We start from the raw sequence: 17,822 nt of genomic DNA on the forward strand, positions 1-17,822 counted from the left end.
AAATCGAGTAAATGGTTGGTAATCCAGCACGTCACTGGTTAAAAATCACTACAGTGAGTGCTAAAAGGTTGGGAGTTTGACCCATTCCAGGCTGGAACATTACAAAGCTGAAATTCATAAACCTTAGTATTTAGTCAATGTCAGGGCTCCACAAATCTGCTGGATAGAGGAATTTTTTTTAAAAACCTTATGTTTTTAAAAAACGGATTTGCTTTTAGATCATGCTTTTCACAGCCATACTTTGGCCATCTTACTTTATAAACAGTAGCGTGCTGCAGGTGAAACGTAGTCATTGCTTTAAGTGTAGAAACTACATACAGCAATACAAACGGCTAACAAATCAGACCATTCGCTCTATTGAAACTAAGGCATAATCCTGCAGATTCTGGAAGGTTAAAATACAAACAGAAAATGGCAAAAAAATGTACTGAAAGCTAGACCATAACTGTGGGGAGAAAAAGAGTGTTCAGATTATTGACAAGATTCATCCTGTAGGAACTGGCTGGGATGTCAGAGACTAAAAAGAACGAAGGACATACGTGATGGTTTCACATTAATTAAGCAATAATTGGTAAGGACTTTACTGAGTGTATAAACACAGGGAACGGGTGATGAGTTTTGCTGAAGTTTAAATAGAAATAAAACTTTGATGTGAAAAGTGCATGCCCAAATACCATTTAACCAGTAAAGCAGTGTTTAATATTGACCAGAACTCAAAATGGGCCAAGATAGGACAGATTTAAGCAAGAATGGAAGCAAAGAACGAGGGCAGGAATAATCACCGGGGGTGGGGGGAGGGGGAGTGAAGAGAAGAGAGGTCTGTGGCAAGGTGGAAGGCAGAGGAGAGGGAGTCGGTCACAGGGTTATCGTGCAAAGCAGAAGGGAGAGCTAATGAGGAGGAGCAAATGGCAACAGCAAAATTATTACAGGCAACTGCTATCGGTAAAAGCAGTGCTGCTGGATATGGTTGGAAAACATTACATTGAGAAGCTGCAAATTGGTCACGTTGAGCTTCATTGAAACATTCCAGGCAGCTGGGGAACAGAAAGGTGAGAATGGAAGCAGGGTGGAGAATGAAGGCTCACGGTTGTACTTGGCCACAGATGATTCAACAAGGTAATTGCCCAAGCCAACTCTGAAAGAAATACAAGGCAGTCCCTGCTTCACTGAGGGGGGAGCTGGGATGTGGGATGATGAGCAGGATGGAACGTTACAAAGCATGGTGTTCCACCTCTTGGGCTCACACAGACAGGGGTGAAAATGTGTTGCTGGTCAAAGCACAGCAGGCCAGGCAGCATCTCAGGAATAGGGAATTCGACGTTTCGAGCATAAGCCCTTCATGATTTCCTGATGAAGGGCTTATGCTCGAAACGTCGAATTCCCTATTCCTGAGATGCTGCCTGGCCTGCTGTGCTTTGACCAGCAACACATTTTCAGCTGTGATCTCCAGCATCTGCAGACCTCATTTTTTACTCACACAGACAGGGGAGAAGGTTTTACCAATAACGATAGACCAGTCCAGAGTGTTGCAGAGAAACACGTCAAGTGATTTGATTTAGTATTGTCACATGGGTGGCCCGGTGGCTCAGTGGTTAGCACTGCTGCCTCACAGCGCCAGGGTACCAAGTTCGATTCCTACCTCAGGTGACTGTCTGTGTGGAGTTTGCACATTCTCCCCGTGTCTGCGTGGGTTACCTCCCACAGTCCAACGATGTGCAGGTTAATTGCCCGTAGTGTTCAGGAATGTGTAGGTTAGATGCATTAGTCAGGGGTAAATATAGAGTAATAGGGTCGGGGAATGGGTCTGGGCGGGTCAGTGTGGACTTGTTGGGCCAAATGGCCTGTTTCCATACTGTAGGGATTCTATGATATGTACAGTAACAAGTTTTGTTTTAATGTGAAATACAGGCATATTATACCATATAAAGTGCATTAAGGTTACAATGTTACGTCTTCACAGAAGGTGCACAGAGAGCGAGATCAACATTTAAATTTAAAATTTAAGAGGTCCATTCAGAAATCTAATAAAAACAGGGTAGAAGCTGTTCTTGAATCTATTTGTATGTGTATATAAATTTCTACATCTTCTTCCTGATGGAAGAGTGGAAGACAGCTTGGAAGACCAGGCTGAGAGGAGTCTTTGATTGTGTTGGATGCTTTCCCAAGGCAGTGGGAACTATAGGTGGATTCAATAAATGGAAGTTCAACTGGCATGATGGACTGGGCTGCGTTCACAACTCTCAAGTCAAGTGCCAAAAGGGGCAGGGGAAAGTGACCCTGCTGGTGGCATTGTGTTAAGAGTTGGTGGAAAATGGTCCACTGAGCATGGAGGCTGTGGGATGGAAACTGAGGACAAAGGGGAACCCTAACCCTGCCAGAAAAAGTCAGGAATGAGGGCAGAAGTGTGGGAAATTGGGAGGGAAAACACAGAGAGTACATGACAGAGGCACTGGCATTGCCACAACAGAAGTGAGAGAGATGGACATTGGACCACAACCCTTAGAGGAAGTGAGATCATGGCATGGCGGATATTCTGTAATACTGTGCTTAGCTTACCAGCATCTGTAGCAATTGGTTTTTGTGGCAGTATATAATTCACAGTTAATTTTCTTCAGGAATGCCTATCTTGAGGATACCCCTGCCTCCAACATTTTAGTTTGTCTCTTTGATCATAGTCACCTTCAGGGTTTTACGTTTTGCTTCTCGTGTTGTTCAGTTTTCTAACAACACTCACTGTTAACATCTCAGTGACCAGCACCGGACTCCGGCTCAAATGTCTGCTTCGGGAATATTAAAATTCCACCACGTGTGTTTCAGACCCACCCACAATTACTGGCAACACGTGGACATTCACCATTTCATAAAATACCATTCTTGTCATATCCTTAAATTTACTCATCCACTGCCACACGAACAATCTCAACTCTCTCCTCTGCAGCATCAGCTCACTCTAGCTCCAAGCTGACTTGTTCCTCAGTTTCACTTTATCATTCGGTGCACCAGAGGTTTTGACAAAACTAAACTTTGGTCGCCCTTTCAGATGTGCAGCACAGTCTCATCTATTCATGAGTAGCCATGTCCCTGTGAATTTTCACTTCACTTTGACACTATCCTTCCAGCATCACCCTTTGCCAGGTGTTTATTATTAACAGATTCCAAGCTAATTGGAAAGACTGAAATCAAAGCACGTTTCTTTTCGCTTTTGGAGAGAGTTTATTGACTTCCTCAGTCGTACCCCTCTCCCTTCACACAGTGTCACAGCTGCTTCCATTTATCAAATATTTGGGACACACCACCCATTTCATAGAGTCATCCAAATTTGCAAAGAAGGCAGAGTGTGCTGTGAGGAGGATGCTAAGAGGCTGTGGGGTGACTTGGACAGACTGGCTGAGTGGGCAAATACGTGGCAAATGGACCTATGTGAGGTTATCCACTTTGGTCGCAAAAACAGCAAAACAGATTATTATCTGAATGGTGGCAGTATAGGAAAAGATGAGGTGCAACGAGACCTGGGTGTCAGGGTGGAACTGAAGGTTGACATACAGGTGTAGCGGACAGTGAAGAAAGCTAATGGCATGCTGGCCTGCGTAATGAGAGGATTTGAGTATGGGAGTAAGGATGTCTTGCCGCAGTTATATAGGGCCTTGGTGAGTATTGTGTGCGGTATGGGTCTCCTAGGCTGAGGAAAGACATTCTTGCTATTGAGGAAGACCAGCAAAGGTTCACCGATCTGATTCCCTGGATGGCAGGACTGACACATGAAGAGAGACGGGATTGACTGGGCTTGTATTCATTGGAATTTAAGAGAATGAGGTGGGGGTCTCATAGCAACATACCAAATCCTGATGGGTCTGGACAGGTAAGATATGGGAAAAACGCTCCCGATGTTGGGGAAGTCTAGAACTAGGGGTCACAGTCTAAGAATAAGGGGGAAACCACTCAAGACTGACATGAAAAAGTATTTCTTCACTCAAAGCTGTGAACCTGTGGAATTGTCTAACTTAAAGCTGTTGGGGCCAGTTCATTAGAAATATTCAAGAGGGAACTGGACGTGACCCTTGCAGTTAAAGTATCGAGGGATATGGTGAGAGGGCGGGAACGGCATACTGAGATTGTGTGATTAGCCATGTTTATATTGTGCACTGGCACGAGCTCGGAGGGCTATTTGGTCTACTCCTGCATCTATTTTCTATAGATCCATACAATCCCTACATTGTGGAAGGACGCCATTCAGCCCATTAAGTCCACATCAACCCTCTGAATAGCATCCTACCAGACCCACATGCCTACCCTATCCCTGCCATCCTGCATTTTCCATGTCTAATCCACCTTACCTGCAAATCCCTGGACACTATGGGGCAATTTATTGGATTACTTACTTAGTGTGGAAACAGGCCCTTCGGCCCAACAAGTCCACACCGACCCGCCGAAGCGCAACCCACCCAGTCCCATTCCCCTACATTTAGCCCTTCACCTAACACTATGGGCAATTTAATATGGCCAATCCACCTAACCTGTACATCTTTAGATTTGGGAAGAAATCGGAGCACCCGGAGGAAACTGACGGAGACACGGGGAGAATGTGTTAACTCCACACAGCCACCAGAGGGTGCAATCAAAGCCAGGTCCCTGACGCAGTGAGGCAGTACTGTTAATCATTGAACCACCATTCACAAAACCTCCTATCTATTGTTTCTTTGACAATTAACCATCTATTCTGTAACTGCCTACAATTCAATCTTCTGATAACTGCACTCTCTTTTCTCTGGTCCAACCCTAATGTGAAAATAAACCCTAATACTAAAGTGACCGGTGTTGCTTGATGAAGCAACCTTAACGCAACTCTCTAGCCTTCCCCGCCTGCTCCTGACCCACGACACTTTTGCTGAACTTTCCAGACTGTCACGGAATGCACTCCCTCCTCCCGCAATGGTCTCCAACCTCACCCATCTCCAGCTCAGCACAGCGTGCCTTTGCTTCCACCCGAGTCTACAAAACAGAACCATCCTGGTCGACCCAGTGGTTTAACCTATTCCCACACCCACTGAACTAAATTCTTTCAATCTTGACAGTACCTTTTTCTCCCAGTGTTCATCCTCTTCCAACCTACAGACTTTGCAGTGCCCTCTGACATTTGAACAGTTTTCAATTTTTTTCATCCCAACCATCTCCTTTCCATCATGGATGGCCAATTCTCCAACACCTCCGCAGCCATGCTCCCATTAGGGCACCCTGCCACTGACCCTCCTCCTTCCACGGGGACTGGCTCCATTCAGGAGCAGCGCCCCCCCTCTGGCTGAACACCACTGAACCACTTCCTCCAAACTGTGCCAATGTGATCACATGGACAGAGCTATGTCTCCATTTTGGAGGGAGATGAGGCACACTCCTTATTGCTTTCCTACCTAGCCCCCTCCTTCACCACTTCTTCCAGTACATCGCTAACTGTAATAGCACTGCTTCCTGCTCTAGCCCTGAACTGGGCTGAAATTCCCAACATTTTCTCAACTCGCATCTCAGTCTCCTACTCTTGACTCAGCTGTCTCTATTTCAGGAAATAGGACATGTGCTCCTGAACTTTTATTATTATTATTAATTCATGGGATATGGGTATCACTGGCTAGGCCCAACATTTCATGTTCCTCCCTAATTTCACAAGAGCATTTAAGTGTTTCTAGTTCCTCCTTAAAACATGTTGGACAACTCCAATCAGAACATTACGAATGAATTAGTCGAGATGTCACTCAATTCCAAAGCAGTCAAATCCCTGCAAACACATGTTGAAGGCAGCATGGTGACTCAGTGGTTAGTACTGCTGCCTCACAGCACTAGGGACTCTGGTTTGATTACAGCCTCAGGCAACTATCAGTGAGGAGTTTGCACATTTTCCCCATGTCTGCAGTTTCCTCCCACAATCCAAAGATGTGCAGGTTAGGTGAATTAGTCATGCTAAATTACCCTTAGTGTTCAGGGATATCTCGGTTAGGTGCATTAGTCAGGGGCAAATGTTGGGGAATGGATTTGGATGGGATAGTCTTTGAAGGGTCTGTGTGAACTTGTTGGGTCGAAGGGCCTGTTTCCATACCATAGGGATTCTAAGAAAGTCAGGACCAATGTAAAATAGCCCCAATTTTATTGGGAAATGAGTTACCATAACCTTTAATACTAAGCATACTATCTCTAATCCTATTTGGCCCCTTAAGGCCCCTGAAGATTCAAGAGAGTGGTCTGCAGTTGAACCCTGTTTTTATACCTTTTTAAAATGGTTTTCTGGAACTTTCTATAGTTCTATAATTCTGACCAATCAGGGAGATTCTCCTTATAGTTTGAGTAGATGGCACATTCCTGTTGGTTTCTGTGTGTAGCTGGACCCAGTGCCTTTCTTGTGTGGGCTCTCCTTTGTTGGGAATAGATAAATTGTTGAAGGTATACCTGTTGCCTTTTACATTAGTTAATGTCATTCATACCTGGCTGCAGTGTTTGCACAGTGTCTGCTGTGTATGTCTTGTCACTTCAGAGTTTTACTTGGCAAGTGCATCAAGTATTTCTTGCTGTTTGCCCAAGTTAGCAAGTGCTAACCACATTGCTGTGGGTCACATGTAGGCCAGGCCAGGTAAGGATGGCAGATTTCCTTTCCCAAAGGACATTAGAGAACCAGATGGTTTTTTTACAATAATCAACAATGGTTTCATGGTCATCAGCAGACTCTTAATACCAGATTTGTAATGAAGGCAGATTCACCCCACTCCTGTAGCGAGATTTAAACTCGGGTTCACAGAACTTTACCCAGTCTCTGGATGAATAGTCTTGTGGTAATACCATTTGGTCATCTCCTCCCCTGATATCCATTCTGAGTACACTTACTCTCCCTCTACGCCCAGTAATGACAGCCTTACATTCTTCCAGTGTCACTGTCTCACATATTCTGATCGTACAGCTCTTCCGTTCTACCCTCTTTCTTCCTCACCTCAAGGTTCTGCCCCAATTTCATTAACAGAGCCATTCAATAATATCTGATCCATCTCATACACTCTCCATCCCCTCCAGAACCACAGTGAAAGGTTCCCCACAAACTTCCCAACTCCAGCCTTTAATCATTACCTACATCTGTTCCCCACTCCCACCACACCCCCCAAAAAAAAAAAATGGCCAGCAGGAAGCCACATCTCCCCTTTCAGCATCCCAAAGAAACCATTCCCTCCACACTCGCTGGGTGCCGTACGTACGGTTTATTGGGAAAATTTTCACTTTTTGGATTGCAGTGTTGCAGAGAATGACCTAGCTAACGTTCTACAACACAACATTACATTTGCAACTGTGTGGTGTTCACTCAGTGGTTACACTAAAGCATGCAACTTCTGGAGCCGCTGGACTTGATACTTGTGAGAGACCAGCTAGCACGAGGTATCCTCGGGTTAAAACCTGCTCAGCAACAGTTTTGGGATTGGTTTTAAAACAACAATCTTACCAGAGAGAGAAGAGAGCAGTGGGGCTCAGACTTGGAAAGCTTGCAATCAAGCCAGCTCTCTCCCCAACCTTCTGAGGTTGTAGAACACCAGGACTGAAAGACTTGGAAGGGACTACTTTGAAGGCTATTGCACAAAATATGGAGACTTGGGATTGACAGTGGTTTTGTGGCTTGGATCACTAATTGGCTAGCTGAAAGAAGACAGAGGGTGGTGGTTGATGGGAAGCGTTCATGCTGGAGTTCAGTTACTAGTGGGGTACCGCAAGGATCTGTTTTGGGGCCACTGCTGTTTATCATTTTTATAAGGATGAGTCAGTAGATTTGTGGATGACACTAAGGTCGGTGGAGTTGTGGATAGTGCCGAAGGATATTGTAAGTTTCAGAGGGACATGGAGAAGCTGCAGAGCTGGGCTGAGAGGTGGCAAATGGAGTTTAATGCAGAAAAGTGTGTGAGGTGATTCACTTTGGAAGGAGTAACAGGAATACAGAGTACTGGGCTAATGGAAAGATTCTTGGTAGCGTAGATGAGCAGAGAGACCTCAGTGTCCATGTACTTAGATCCCTGAAAGTTGCCACCCAGGTTGATAGGGTTGTTAAGGAGACACACAGTAGGTTAGCTTTTATTAGTAGAGAAATTGAGTTTCGGAACCAGGAGGTCATGCTGCAGCTTTTCAAAATTCTGGTGCGGCCGCACTTGGAGTAACGCATTCGGTTCTGGTCACTGCATTATGGGAAGGGTGTGGAAACTTTGGAAAGGGTTCAGAGGAGATTTACTAGGATGTTGCCTGGTATGGAGGGAAGGTCTTACGAGGAAAGGCTGAGGGACTTGAGGCTGTTTCGTTGGAGAGAATAAGATTAAGAGGTGACTTAATTGAGACATATAAGATAATCAGAGGATTAGATAGGGTGGACAGGGAGAGCCTTTTTTCCTTGGATGGTGATGGCTAGCACAAGGGGAAATAGCTTTAAATTGAGGGGTGATTGATATAGGACAGATGTCAGAGGTAGTTTCTTTACTCAGATAGCAGGAGCATGGGACACACCGCCTGCAACAGGAGTAGAATTGCCAACTTTAAGGGCATTTAAATGGTCACTGGATAGACATATGGACGAGAATGGAATAGTGTAGGTTGGATGGGCTTCAAATTGGTTTCACAGGCAGCGCAACATCGAGGATGGAAGGGCCTGTATTGCGTTGTAATGTTCTATGTGTGGCCTCACCAGTACCCTGTACAGCTGCAACATAACCTCCCTGCTTTTAAACTCAACCCTTTAGCAATGAAGGGCACAATTCCATTTACCTGTTGTACCTGCAGACCAACCTCTCTGATTCATGCACAAGGACACCCAGATCCCTCTGCACAGCAGTGTTCTGGAATTATTTTATTGTTCAAATAAAAGTCCTTTTTACTATTATGCCTACCAAAATGGATGACTTCACATGTACCAACATTGTACTCCATCTGCCAGACCTTTGCCCAAGTTTCACAGTCCTCTGCACACTTTGCTCAGCCACTCACCTTAGTGTCACCCACAAGCTTTGACACACAACGTGTGGTCTCCAATTCCAAATACAACGAAAAGAAGAGAGTGTGGTATGATTAAGGCTTAGCGGTGGACCAATCAAATCATAGCTGGAACACAGCCTGTTATACTTGCTTTTAAAATATATATGTAGACATTAGGGACAGTCTGGTCTGTAACAAATACTATTTTCCTAACATGGCAACCTCGAATACACACTCGCCTCTGTAATAGGACTTGAGCCTATGGACCTCTGAGTTAGAGGTAAGAGGATTGATCCATTTTATTTCCTTTTTGCTCACAGGATGTGGATATCATTGACTGAGCCAGCTTTAATTGTCCATCCCTAGTTACCCTGGGAGAAGGTGGTGGTGAGCTATCGCATTCATTGGGGTCAAAGAGTCTGGCACTGGGAAAGCACAGCCGGTCAGGCAGCATCCGAGCAGCAGGAGAGTCAACATTTTAGGCATAAGCCCTTCATCATTCAGTAAAGTGCAAGAGGAGCTGTGAGGGAGGGAGTTTCAGGACTTTGACGTTGCATGTCCTTACACCTCTACTGCTATGGAACTGGTCACCTCTGCCTTGTCAAGCTCTACAGTGGAGTTCTCCTCACACTTTGGTCATGATGCTTACTGCTCCTAGGGCAAAGGACAGCCTATAAACCTGGCCTTCCCAGAACCACCCACATCTGTCAAGAAACCCACATCAGACACTGCAACAGGAGTAGACTCATCAATTTTAAAGGGCATTTAAACGGTCATTGGATAAACAAAGATGAAAATGGAACAGCGCAGATTAGATGGGTTTCAAATTGGTTCCACAGGTCGGTGCAACATCGAGGGCCGAAGGGCCTGAACTGCGCTGTAATGTTCTATGTTACACGGTGACCTGTAACTTCAGAATGGTCTTTATTCTGAATGGTATTCAGAATCATTATATAATTCATTAAGACAGTGATGTCTTCCAACTGGAGTGTTGCAGCAATAAAAAAAAAGACAAAAACCCATTAAATGAGAAGTAGTCTTCTATTCATACTTTAAAAGCCTGGTATATAACATGATTTGGAGGTGCCGGTGTTGGACTGGGGTGTACAAAGTTAAAAATCACACAACACCAGGTTATAGTCCAACAGGTTTAATTGGAAGCACACTAGCTTTCGGAGCGATGCTCCTTCATCAGGTGATCAGGTGACAATCACCTGATGAAGGAGTGACGCTCCGAAAGCTAGTGTGCTTCCAATTAAACCTGTTGGACTATAACCTGGTGTTGAGATTTTTAACTTAGTATATAACAGGGGGAGATGTATAATTCCTGCATGTGGAAATATGTTTACAGTGGAACAGAATCCAGTTGCCCCAGTGAACGTACCTCGGAATTTCTTTGGCGGATTGGCCAGATCGCCTGCTTCTGGTTGAACCACACATCTGTCATCCACCAGCCTGGAAGAGAAAGCAGTTCTGTTTGCTGACACACCACAGCAGGGGACAAAGAAAAACACACAATAGCTGGACTGTGACAAACATTTGCTTCCAGCAGACAGCAAAGTGTATTCAAATACAATTTTAAAATATTAAATGCTTTCATAATCGAGTAGTTGGATGGACTGATAATGGATTACAACGCAATATTGATAGGGCATCCTCCTATGCAATTGTTAAAGCAGGGATTAACTTGTTACATGAGGTAACCACTATAGAGATTCATAAGGTCATACGAGGCAGGGATAAAGTAAACAGCAGTGATCTTTTCCCTAGAATAAGGGAGTTCAAAACTAGAGGGCACAGGTTTAAGGGGAGAGGGGAAAGATTTAATAGGGACCTAAGGGGCAACTTTTTCACGCAGAGGGTGGTGCGTGTACGGAATGAGCTGCCAGAGGAAGCGTTGGAGGCTGGTACAATTGCAACATTTAAAAGACATTTGGACGGGTATATGGATAAGCAAGGTTGAGAGGGATATGGGCCAAGTGCAGGCAAATGGGATTAGTTCAGTTTGGAAAACCTGAAGGGCGGCACGGTGGCTTAGTGGTTAGCACTGCTATCTCACATGCACCAGGGATCAGAGTTCGATTCCAGCCTCGAGCAACTGTCTGTGTAGAGTCTGAATTAGAATTAGAATCCCTCCAGTGTGGAAACAGGCCCTTCGACCCAACAAGTCCACGTCAACCCTCCAAAAGAGTAACCCATTTAGACTCATTCCCCTACCCTGTACTTACCCTTGACTAGTGTACCTAACCTCTACATCCCTGAACATTATGGGCAACTTAACATGGCCATTTCACCCAACCTGCCCATTTTTGGCAATGAGAGGAAACAGGAGCACCTAGAGGAAACCCACACAGACACAGGGAAAATGTGCAAACTCCACACACACACACCCCCCAGGTGGGAATCAAACCCAGGTCCTTGGCACTGTGAGGCAGCAGTGCTAACCACTGAGCCACCATGCCATCCCAAGATTGCACAGTCTCCCTGCGTCTGTGTCGGTTTCCTCCGGTCTTCTCCCACAGTCCAAAGATGTGCAGGTCAGGTGGGTTGTGTATGGGAAATGCAGGGTTACAGGGATAGGATATGGGAGTGGGTCTGGGTGGGATGCTCTTCAGAGGGTTGGTGTGGACTCAATAGGCCAAACGGGCGATTTCCACACTGTAAGGATTCTATGAAGGGTCTATTTGCATGCTGTAAGATTCCATCTCAGTCCTGCCAAGTGGGATAATACTTAAACACATCACATTACAACTTTACCAACCTCATGGCAACAGTTTAAAATCTGGAGGAAAATAAAAGTCTTTAAAATTAGTGTTTCCTTTAGGACAGGAATCTTTCAATCCTGAATCTACACAATCCCTTATGCAGCTTTTTCTCCTAAATTCCTGAATCCTCTGATCGCTGGAATTTGACTTTGTACCTTGCATTGATCACCAGAAATCCTTTTACTTTGAAAAGAATTTAGTACTGCAATAATTGAAACTTTTCAAGTGAGTTACTGTGTTATTTCTGTGCACACTCCTCAGGAACACAAACCAGGGTTATCCTGTCTCTAACGATTGCTGGCTATTCCATCGGGATTCGCTCTCCAGCACTGCCCCTGCTGGATTCGGACATTTCAGGGAAACAAAATTAGGCCATTCAGCCAATTGGGGCTGCTAATCCATTCGGGGCTGATCCTCATCCTACCAGCATCCACCTTGATACCCAGGCTCATCAAATTTCCTCAATCTCAGAGATCAAGTGGGCGATAGCAGGTTTTAAGATTTGTAGCTCAGGTTGAGGTTCTGGATGTAGGTTTGCTCACTGAGCTGGAAGGTTCATTTCTAGGCGTTCCATCACTATACTAGTTAACATCTTCAGTGGGCCTCTGGGCAAAGCACTGCTGATGATTCCTACTTTCTATTTATAGGTTTGGGTTTCTTTGGGTTGGTGATGTCATTTCCTGTTCTTTTTCTCAGAGAGTGGTAGATGGAGTCTAACTCGATGCGTTTGTTGATAGAGTTCTGGTTGGAATGCCATGCTTCTAGGAATTCTCCTGCGTGTCTCTGTTTAGCTTGGTCCTAGGATGGATATGTTGTCCCTGTCAAATTGGTGTCCTTCCTCATGTAAGGATACCAGTGAGTTTTGTGGCTAGTTGATGTTCATGTATTCTGGGCGATAATAACATAAGTTATCCTCTGCGAATCCTCTTGCACAGCTGTGATCTCCAGCATCTGCAGACCTCATTTTTTACTCGAAGATTTTAACCTACTGCGAATCCTCTTGCAACAGCTGTGATCTCCAGCATCTGCAGACCTCATTTTTTACTCGAAGATTTTAACCTACTGCGAATCCTCTTGCAAGGATGCCTTCCTTGAAGAAGCTCTCTTCCTCCCTCTACAAGGATTTCAGTGAGTCTCTCTCTCACTGCACCCCCCAGGTCATCTCCTCTGCCTTCCACCTATCCCACCTCCATCGCCCCTCCCCCAAGTTCCTCCTCCCTACCTTTTATCTTCGCCTGCTTGGCTACTCTCTCTCATTCCTGATGAAGGGCTTATGCTCGAAACGTCGAATTCCTTATTCCTGAGATGCTGCCTGGCCTGCTGTGCTTTGACCAGCAACACATTTTCAGCGATAATAACATAATCCCATCTGATGTATCTGTGCTTTCCTAAACTCTGGCTCATGGAGTATAACGAAGATGACAACCAGGGTTACATCACTAACTAATAATCCAGCAACCCGAGCTAATAGCACCAGTGTAAGTCCCACCATGATCACTCTTCAAATTTAAATTCAATCCAACGCTAAAATTCCAGGTCTGAAAGCCAGTCTCAGTAACGGAGACCATTGAATTTGATTAAAAACCCATCTAATTCAAAATCCCCGCAGAGAGTGAAATCTGCCATTCTTCCTGGGTCTGGCCAGAGATGTGACTCCAGACCCACAGCAACTCTGGACTGCCTCTGTAATGGTTAAGCAAGGATAAATAGGAACAGGCAATAAATGCTAGCCTAGCCAGTGGCACCTACTTCCCAACAACAAATAAAACCAGCACCACAGAGAGAGTTCCAGTGTCCATCGAGATTATTCTTACAGAATGTGTAAAGACTGAATTGTTAAAAATCTAAGTTTAGTTTCCAATAATTGTCACTGTTGTATTCTTCACTGGTATCTCACACTTTGGATCCATGCCTTGATTGGACAGAAAAAAGCATATCAGATAAGTCTTCAATTTCAGAAACTCTGCTTGATCCACATTAACAGGATATTTCAATTTCACTAAGACAACAGAATGGGCAGAGTCCAGAGTGTGGTGCTGAAATAGCACTCCAGGTCAGGCAGCAGCACGAGAAGCAGGAGAATTGACATTTCGGGCAAAAGCCTGGAATCAGGAATTCCTGAAGGACTTTTGCCCAAAACGTTGACTCTCCTGCTCCTTGGATGCTGTCTGACCTGCGATGCTTTTCCAGCACCACAATCTCAACTCTAATCTCCAGCATCTACAGTCCTCACTGCAGTGTGTGCGAGTGTGAACAACCAGAGTCAACTCACAGAACTTAAGGCTCTCAGGCCTTCACTTTGTCCAGCGTTCTGAACGAGTTTCAGATTGGAAAGGAATTTCTGATTGTGTTCAATGTGAAACTCATTACACTGCCACGCAGTGCTCACATCTGAAATTCAGGTTAACTCAGCCAGAACACCATCTGCCTAATCATTCCCATCCAACCAGGTCACACAGACAATGAGAACTACTCCATTAAAAAACACATCGTCAACCGTGATGTGGCTTTTAAAGTAATGCATGTAAAATGCATCTCAAAAACCATACTGGTCTTAAAAAGCAGCAAGTAGATTTGCATGTCTGTCTTATCAGAATCAGTTTGGATTATTGGGTCAGTTTTGATTAGTCAAAGGGACATTACCCCATCCTCCGAAAGACTCACCCACTCCCACCTCACCCCTCTCCCAGACTCACCCATCTTCACCTCACACCTCCCCCAGTGGCCTCTTCCACCCACCCTTTTTCAATCGGCTTATAGCTACTTTCAAAGCTCTCACAGTGCAGCTGAGGGGTACACCTATCGAGAGGTTTAAGGTCATAGACATGCCACACAAAACTTGACAGAATTGTAAACTGTGAGGAAGACACTGCGTGGAACTTCTGAAAGGACGTAGACAAGTTCGTGGAGTCAGTGGATAAGTGGCAGGTGAAGTTCAATGCAGAGAAGTGTGAGGTGATACAATTCTAAAGGAGGCTGCATGAGCAGAGAGGGCTGGGGGTATGTGCCCACGGATCATTGAAGGTGACAGGACAGATGGCGAGATCAGATACCAAAACATACACAGTGTTTATTAATAGGGGCATAGAGTAAAAGAGCAAGGTGATGTTGAACTTGTGTAAGATACTAGGTATACATCAGCTGGAACACTGTGTAGATTTCTAGGTGCCATACTATAGGGAGGATGTGAATGCACCGGAGACATTTACCAGAATGGTTCCAGGAATGAGAAACTCCTGTGATGAGGCAAGACTGAAGTAGTTCAGACCGTTATCACGGAGAGAGAAAAAGACGGGGAGGAGACTTGATAGAGATTTTCAAAGTTGAGGGTGGGCTGGATAGAGTAGCTAGGGCAAAACTGCTTCCCCTGGTAAAAGGAAAAAAGACCAAAAAGGCATGATATGATACACAAACGAAGGCAACCTCTTACACTCGGAGTGTTCGGGGTTTGGAATGGGCCGATTGGAAATGTGGTGGAGGCAAGCTCCAATGGGGCATTGGATTGTTATTTAAATAAAAATGGCGTCCAGCAATAGGGGGAAAAAGGTAGGACATTGGCACTAGGGGATAGACTGGTACCGATTTGATGGACCAAATGGCCTCCTTCTGCACCATACCAATTCTCTGATTCCAAGATTCAGTGTCATAGAGTGACATGGGCCCAGCTCAGTAAAGAGACTCGTGCTTGCTTTGCTTGCTAATTTCAGATGGTTATCATGTCGGGGTGTCAGTGATATCTGGGAAGCCTTTCTGTTTACACAGCCAGATGAACTCAAGAATAAAACTCTCAGAGATGGTGTGGTTGTACATCGATGAAAGATTAGCAGCAGCTAGGCCAGCATCTTCTGTCCATCCCTAATCGCCCAGAGGGCAGTTAAGAGACAACCACATTGCTGTAGGTCTGGAGTCACATGTAGGCCAGACCAGGTAGGAATAGCTGTTTCCTTCCCTAAAGGATGATATTCTCCTGACAATTGGCAATGGTCATCATTAGACTCTTAATTCCACGTTTTTATTGAATTCAAATTCCACCATCTGCTGTGGCAGGATTTGACCCCGGGTCCCCGGAACATCACCTAGGTCTCTGGGTTAACAGTCTAGCAATAATACCACGAGGTCTTTGCCCCCCCTGTTTATTGCACAGTAACCATTGTGGGTAATCTACGTGGCTGAACGGTTGTGAGACCTGTAGGGGGATTAAAAAAAAATCGACGGACCAGAATGACTATTTTAGATTAGACTAGATTAGATTACTTAGAGTGTGGAAACAGGCCCTTCGGCCCAACAAGTCCACACCGACCCGCCGAAGCGCACCCACCCAGACCCATTCCCCTACATTTACCCCTGCACCTAACACTACGGGCAATTTAGCATGGCCAATTCAACTAACCCGTACATCTTTGGACTGTGGGAGGAAACCGGAGCACCCAGAGGAAACCCACGCAGACACGGGGAGAATGTGCAAACTCCACACAGTCAGTAGCCTGAGGCGGGAATTGAACTCGGATCTCTGGCGCTGAGAGGCAGCAGTGCTAACCACTGTGCCACCGTGCTGTGGATTGGATCTCGTTTCAACACCAGGACCTAGTTCCTTTTTCCTGGAGAGCAGTGATCCTCTACAACCAGCTGCTGGCTCATGTGGTGACCCACTGGATTCCTAAAAGCAGGAGCTGTTCGGTACAGAGATCCCTTCGGGAAATACAGGGCCATCGTTATTAAATGAATTGCTTGGAGGAATTCCCAGGTACTTTCAGCCCATTTGCTTATCTTCGATTCCCCCCCACCCCCCAGGAGATCACATGGTTTCAGCAGAGACAAGAATGGTTTGTATGGAGACACCTAATTGGACAGGGTTAGGACCCAAATAGCTGGCCATCATTGTTCATATTAAAACATTTCTGTCCTCCCTGTTGAATGAATGGAAGGGATTTGCTCTGAGCAGGAGATTGCCAGAATGTTATGTCGCTTAGTACCCTTGAAGCCTGTCAGTGTAAGAAGTTGGCTCGTTGAAACTGACAAAGGTTGCTTGTTCTTGGAAATCAATCAGAAAAAGCACATAACCTTCCTTTCAACCTGTTATCTGCACTCAGAGCCGAGTTACTACCTAGCCACAGAACACCTCTAAAGTACCGATCATTGTACACTGTGGCGATAATGTTCAAGGCCAGCACAGTTTAAATTACTGGGATCAAACGTTCAGCAACTCCAGGCTAGACTGCACTGAACTCAGTAGCTTGTGGAGTAACCAATGTCATTTGTTAGAAATGGAGGGGAGAATGGTATTATTGGACTAGTCATCCAGAGGCCTATCCTCAACTGAGTGAAATTAAACGTGTGTCTCACTAATACCCTTCGGGGAAGGAAATCTGCCCTAGTCACTCAGTCTGGCCTCCATGTGTCTCCACAGCAACATGTCTGACTCTTAAGTCCCCTCTGGAATGGGCCGAGCAAGCTACTCAGCTCAAGGGCAGTCAGGGTCAGGCAATAAGCACAGACGTTGCTTTGACACAAGCAGCCCACAAAACAGCATTTTAAATCTTTAGGTGAGGCTACAATGACACCATTTCAACGTGCCAGGGGAAGTGGAGGCTGGTACAATTACAACATTAACACAGCAACAGGACGGGGGCGTGGGAGGGATATGAGCCAAATGCCGGCAAATGGGAATACATTCATGTTGGATAAGGGTCAGCATGAATGAGTTGGACTGAAGGGTCTGTTTCCGGGCTATACATCTTTATATGCAGGAATTTTACACTTCACCCACAATATAGGTAAATGTGAATATTTACTGAGTAGACCTGCCCTGCCTGACACACCTTCCACTATTGTTTGGGAGTGTCTGGTCCCTTTACTGGCTTGACATATGGCCGTGCACGTGTGGTCATTTAAAAGGGGCTAACTGGCTGGAACCCAGACAGGAGCTTCACGGGGAGGTTGGTGCATGTAAGAGGGAGAATTGCTCTCACCTTTTAGAGACGAGGGAAGTGAGGCTGGCACTACACAGTCACCGTACACACTCCGTATCTCCCCTGTATTTACCACTGAGGTCAAAACAGGCTCATGTTCAATGAAGGTACT

At 45.3% G+C, this 17,822-nt stretch overlaps 1 protein-coding gene across 2 annotated transcripts in view; it reads right to left on the reverse strand.

Moving 5' to 3' along the window:
* The window catches only part of itpr2 (inositol 1,4,5-trisphosphate receptor, type 2), a 266,776-nt gene that overhangs the window by 205,915 nt on the left and 43,039 nt on the right, over positions 1 to 17,822 (reverse strand). For both annotated transcript variants that reach the window (XM_060843021.1, XM_060843020.1), the window contains exon 2: positions 10,361 to 10,431. In XM_060843021.1, the coding sequence (XP_060699004.1) occupies positions 10,361 to 10,431 (71 nt within the window). The remainder of the gene's footprint in view (positions 1 to 10,360; positions 10,432 to 17,822) is intronic.

The sequence above is a fragment of the Hemiscyllium ocellatum genome, chromosome 23, assembly GCF_020745735.1.
Source record: "Hemiscyllium ocellatum isolate sHemOce1 chromosome 23, sHemOce1.pat.X.cur, whole genome shotgun sequence".
Classification (NCBI taxonomy): Eukaryota; Metazoa; Chordata; class Chondrichthyes; order Orectolobiformes; family Hemiscylliidae; genus Hemiscyllium; species Hemiscyllium ocellatum.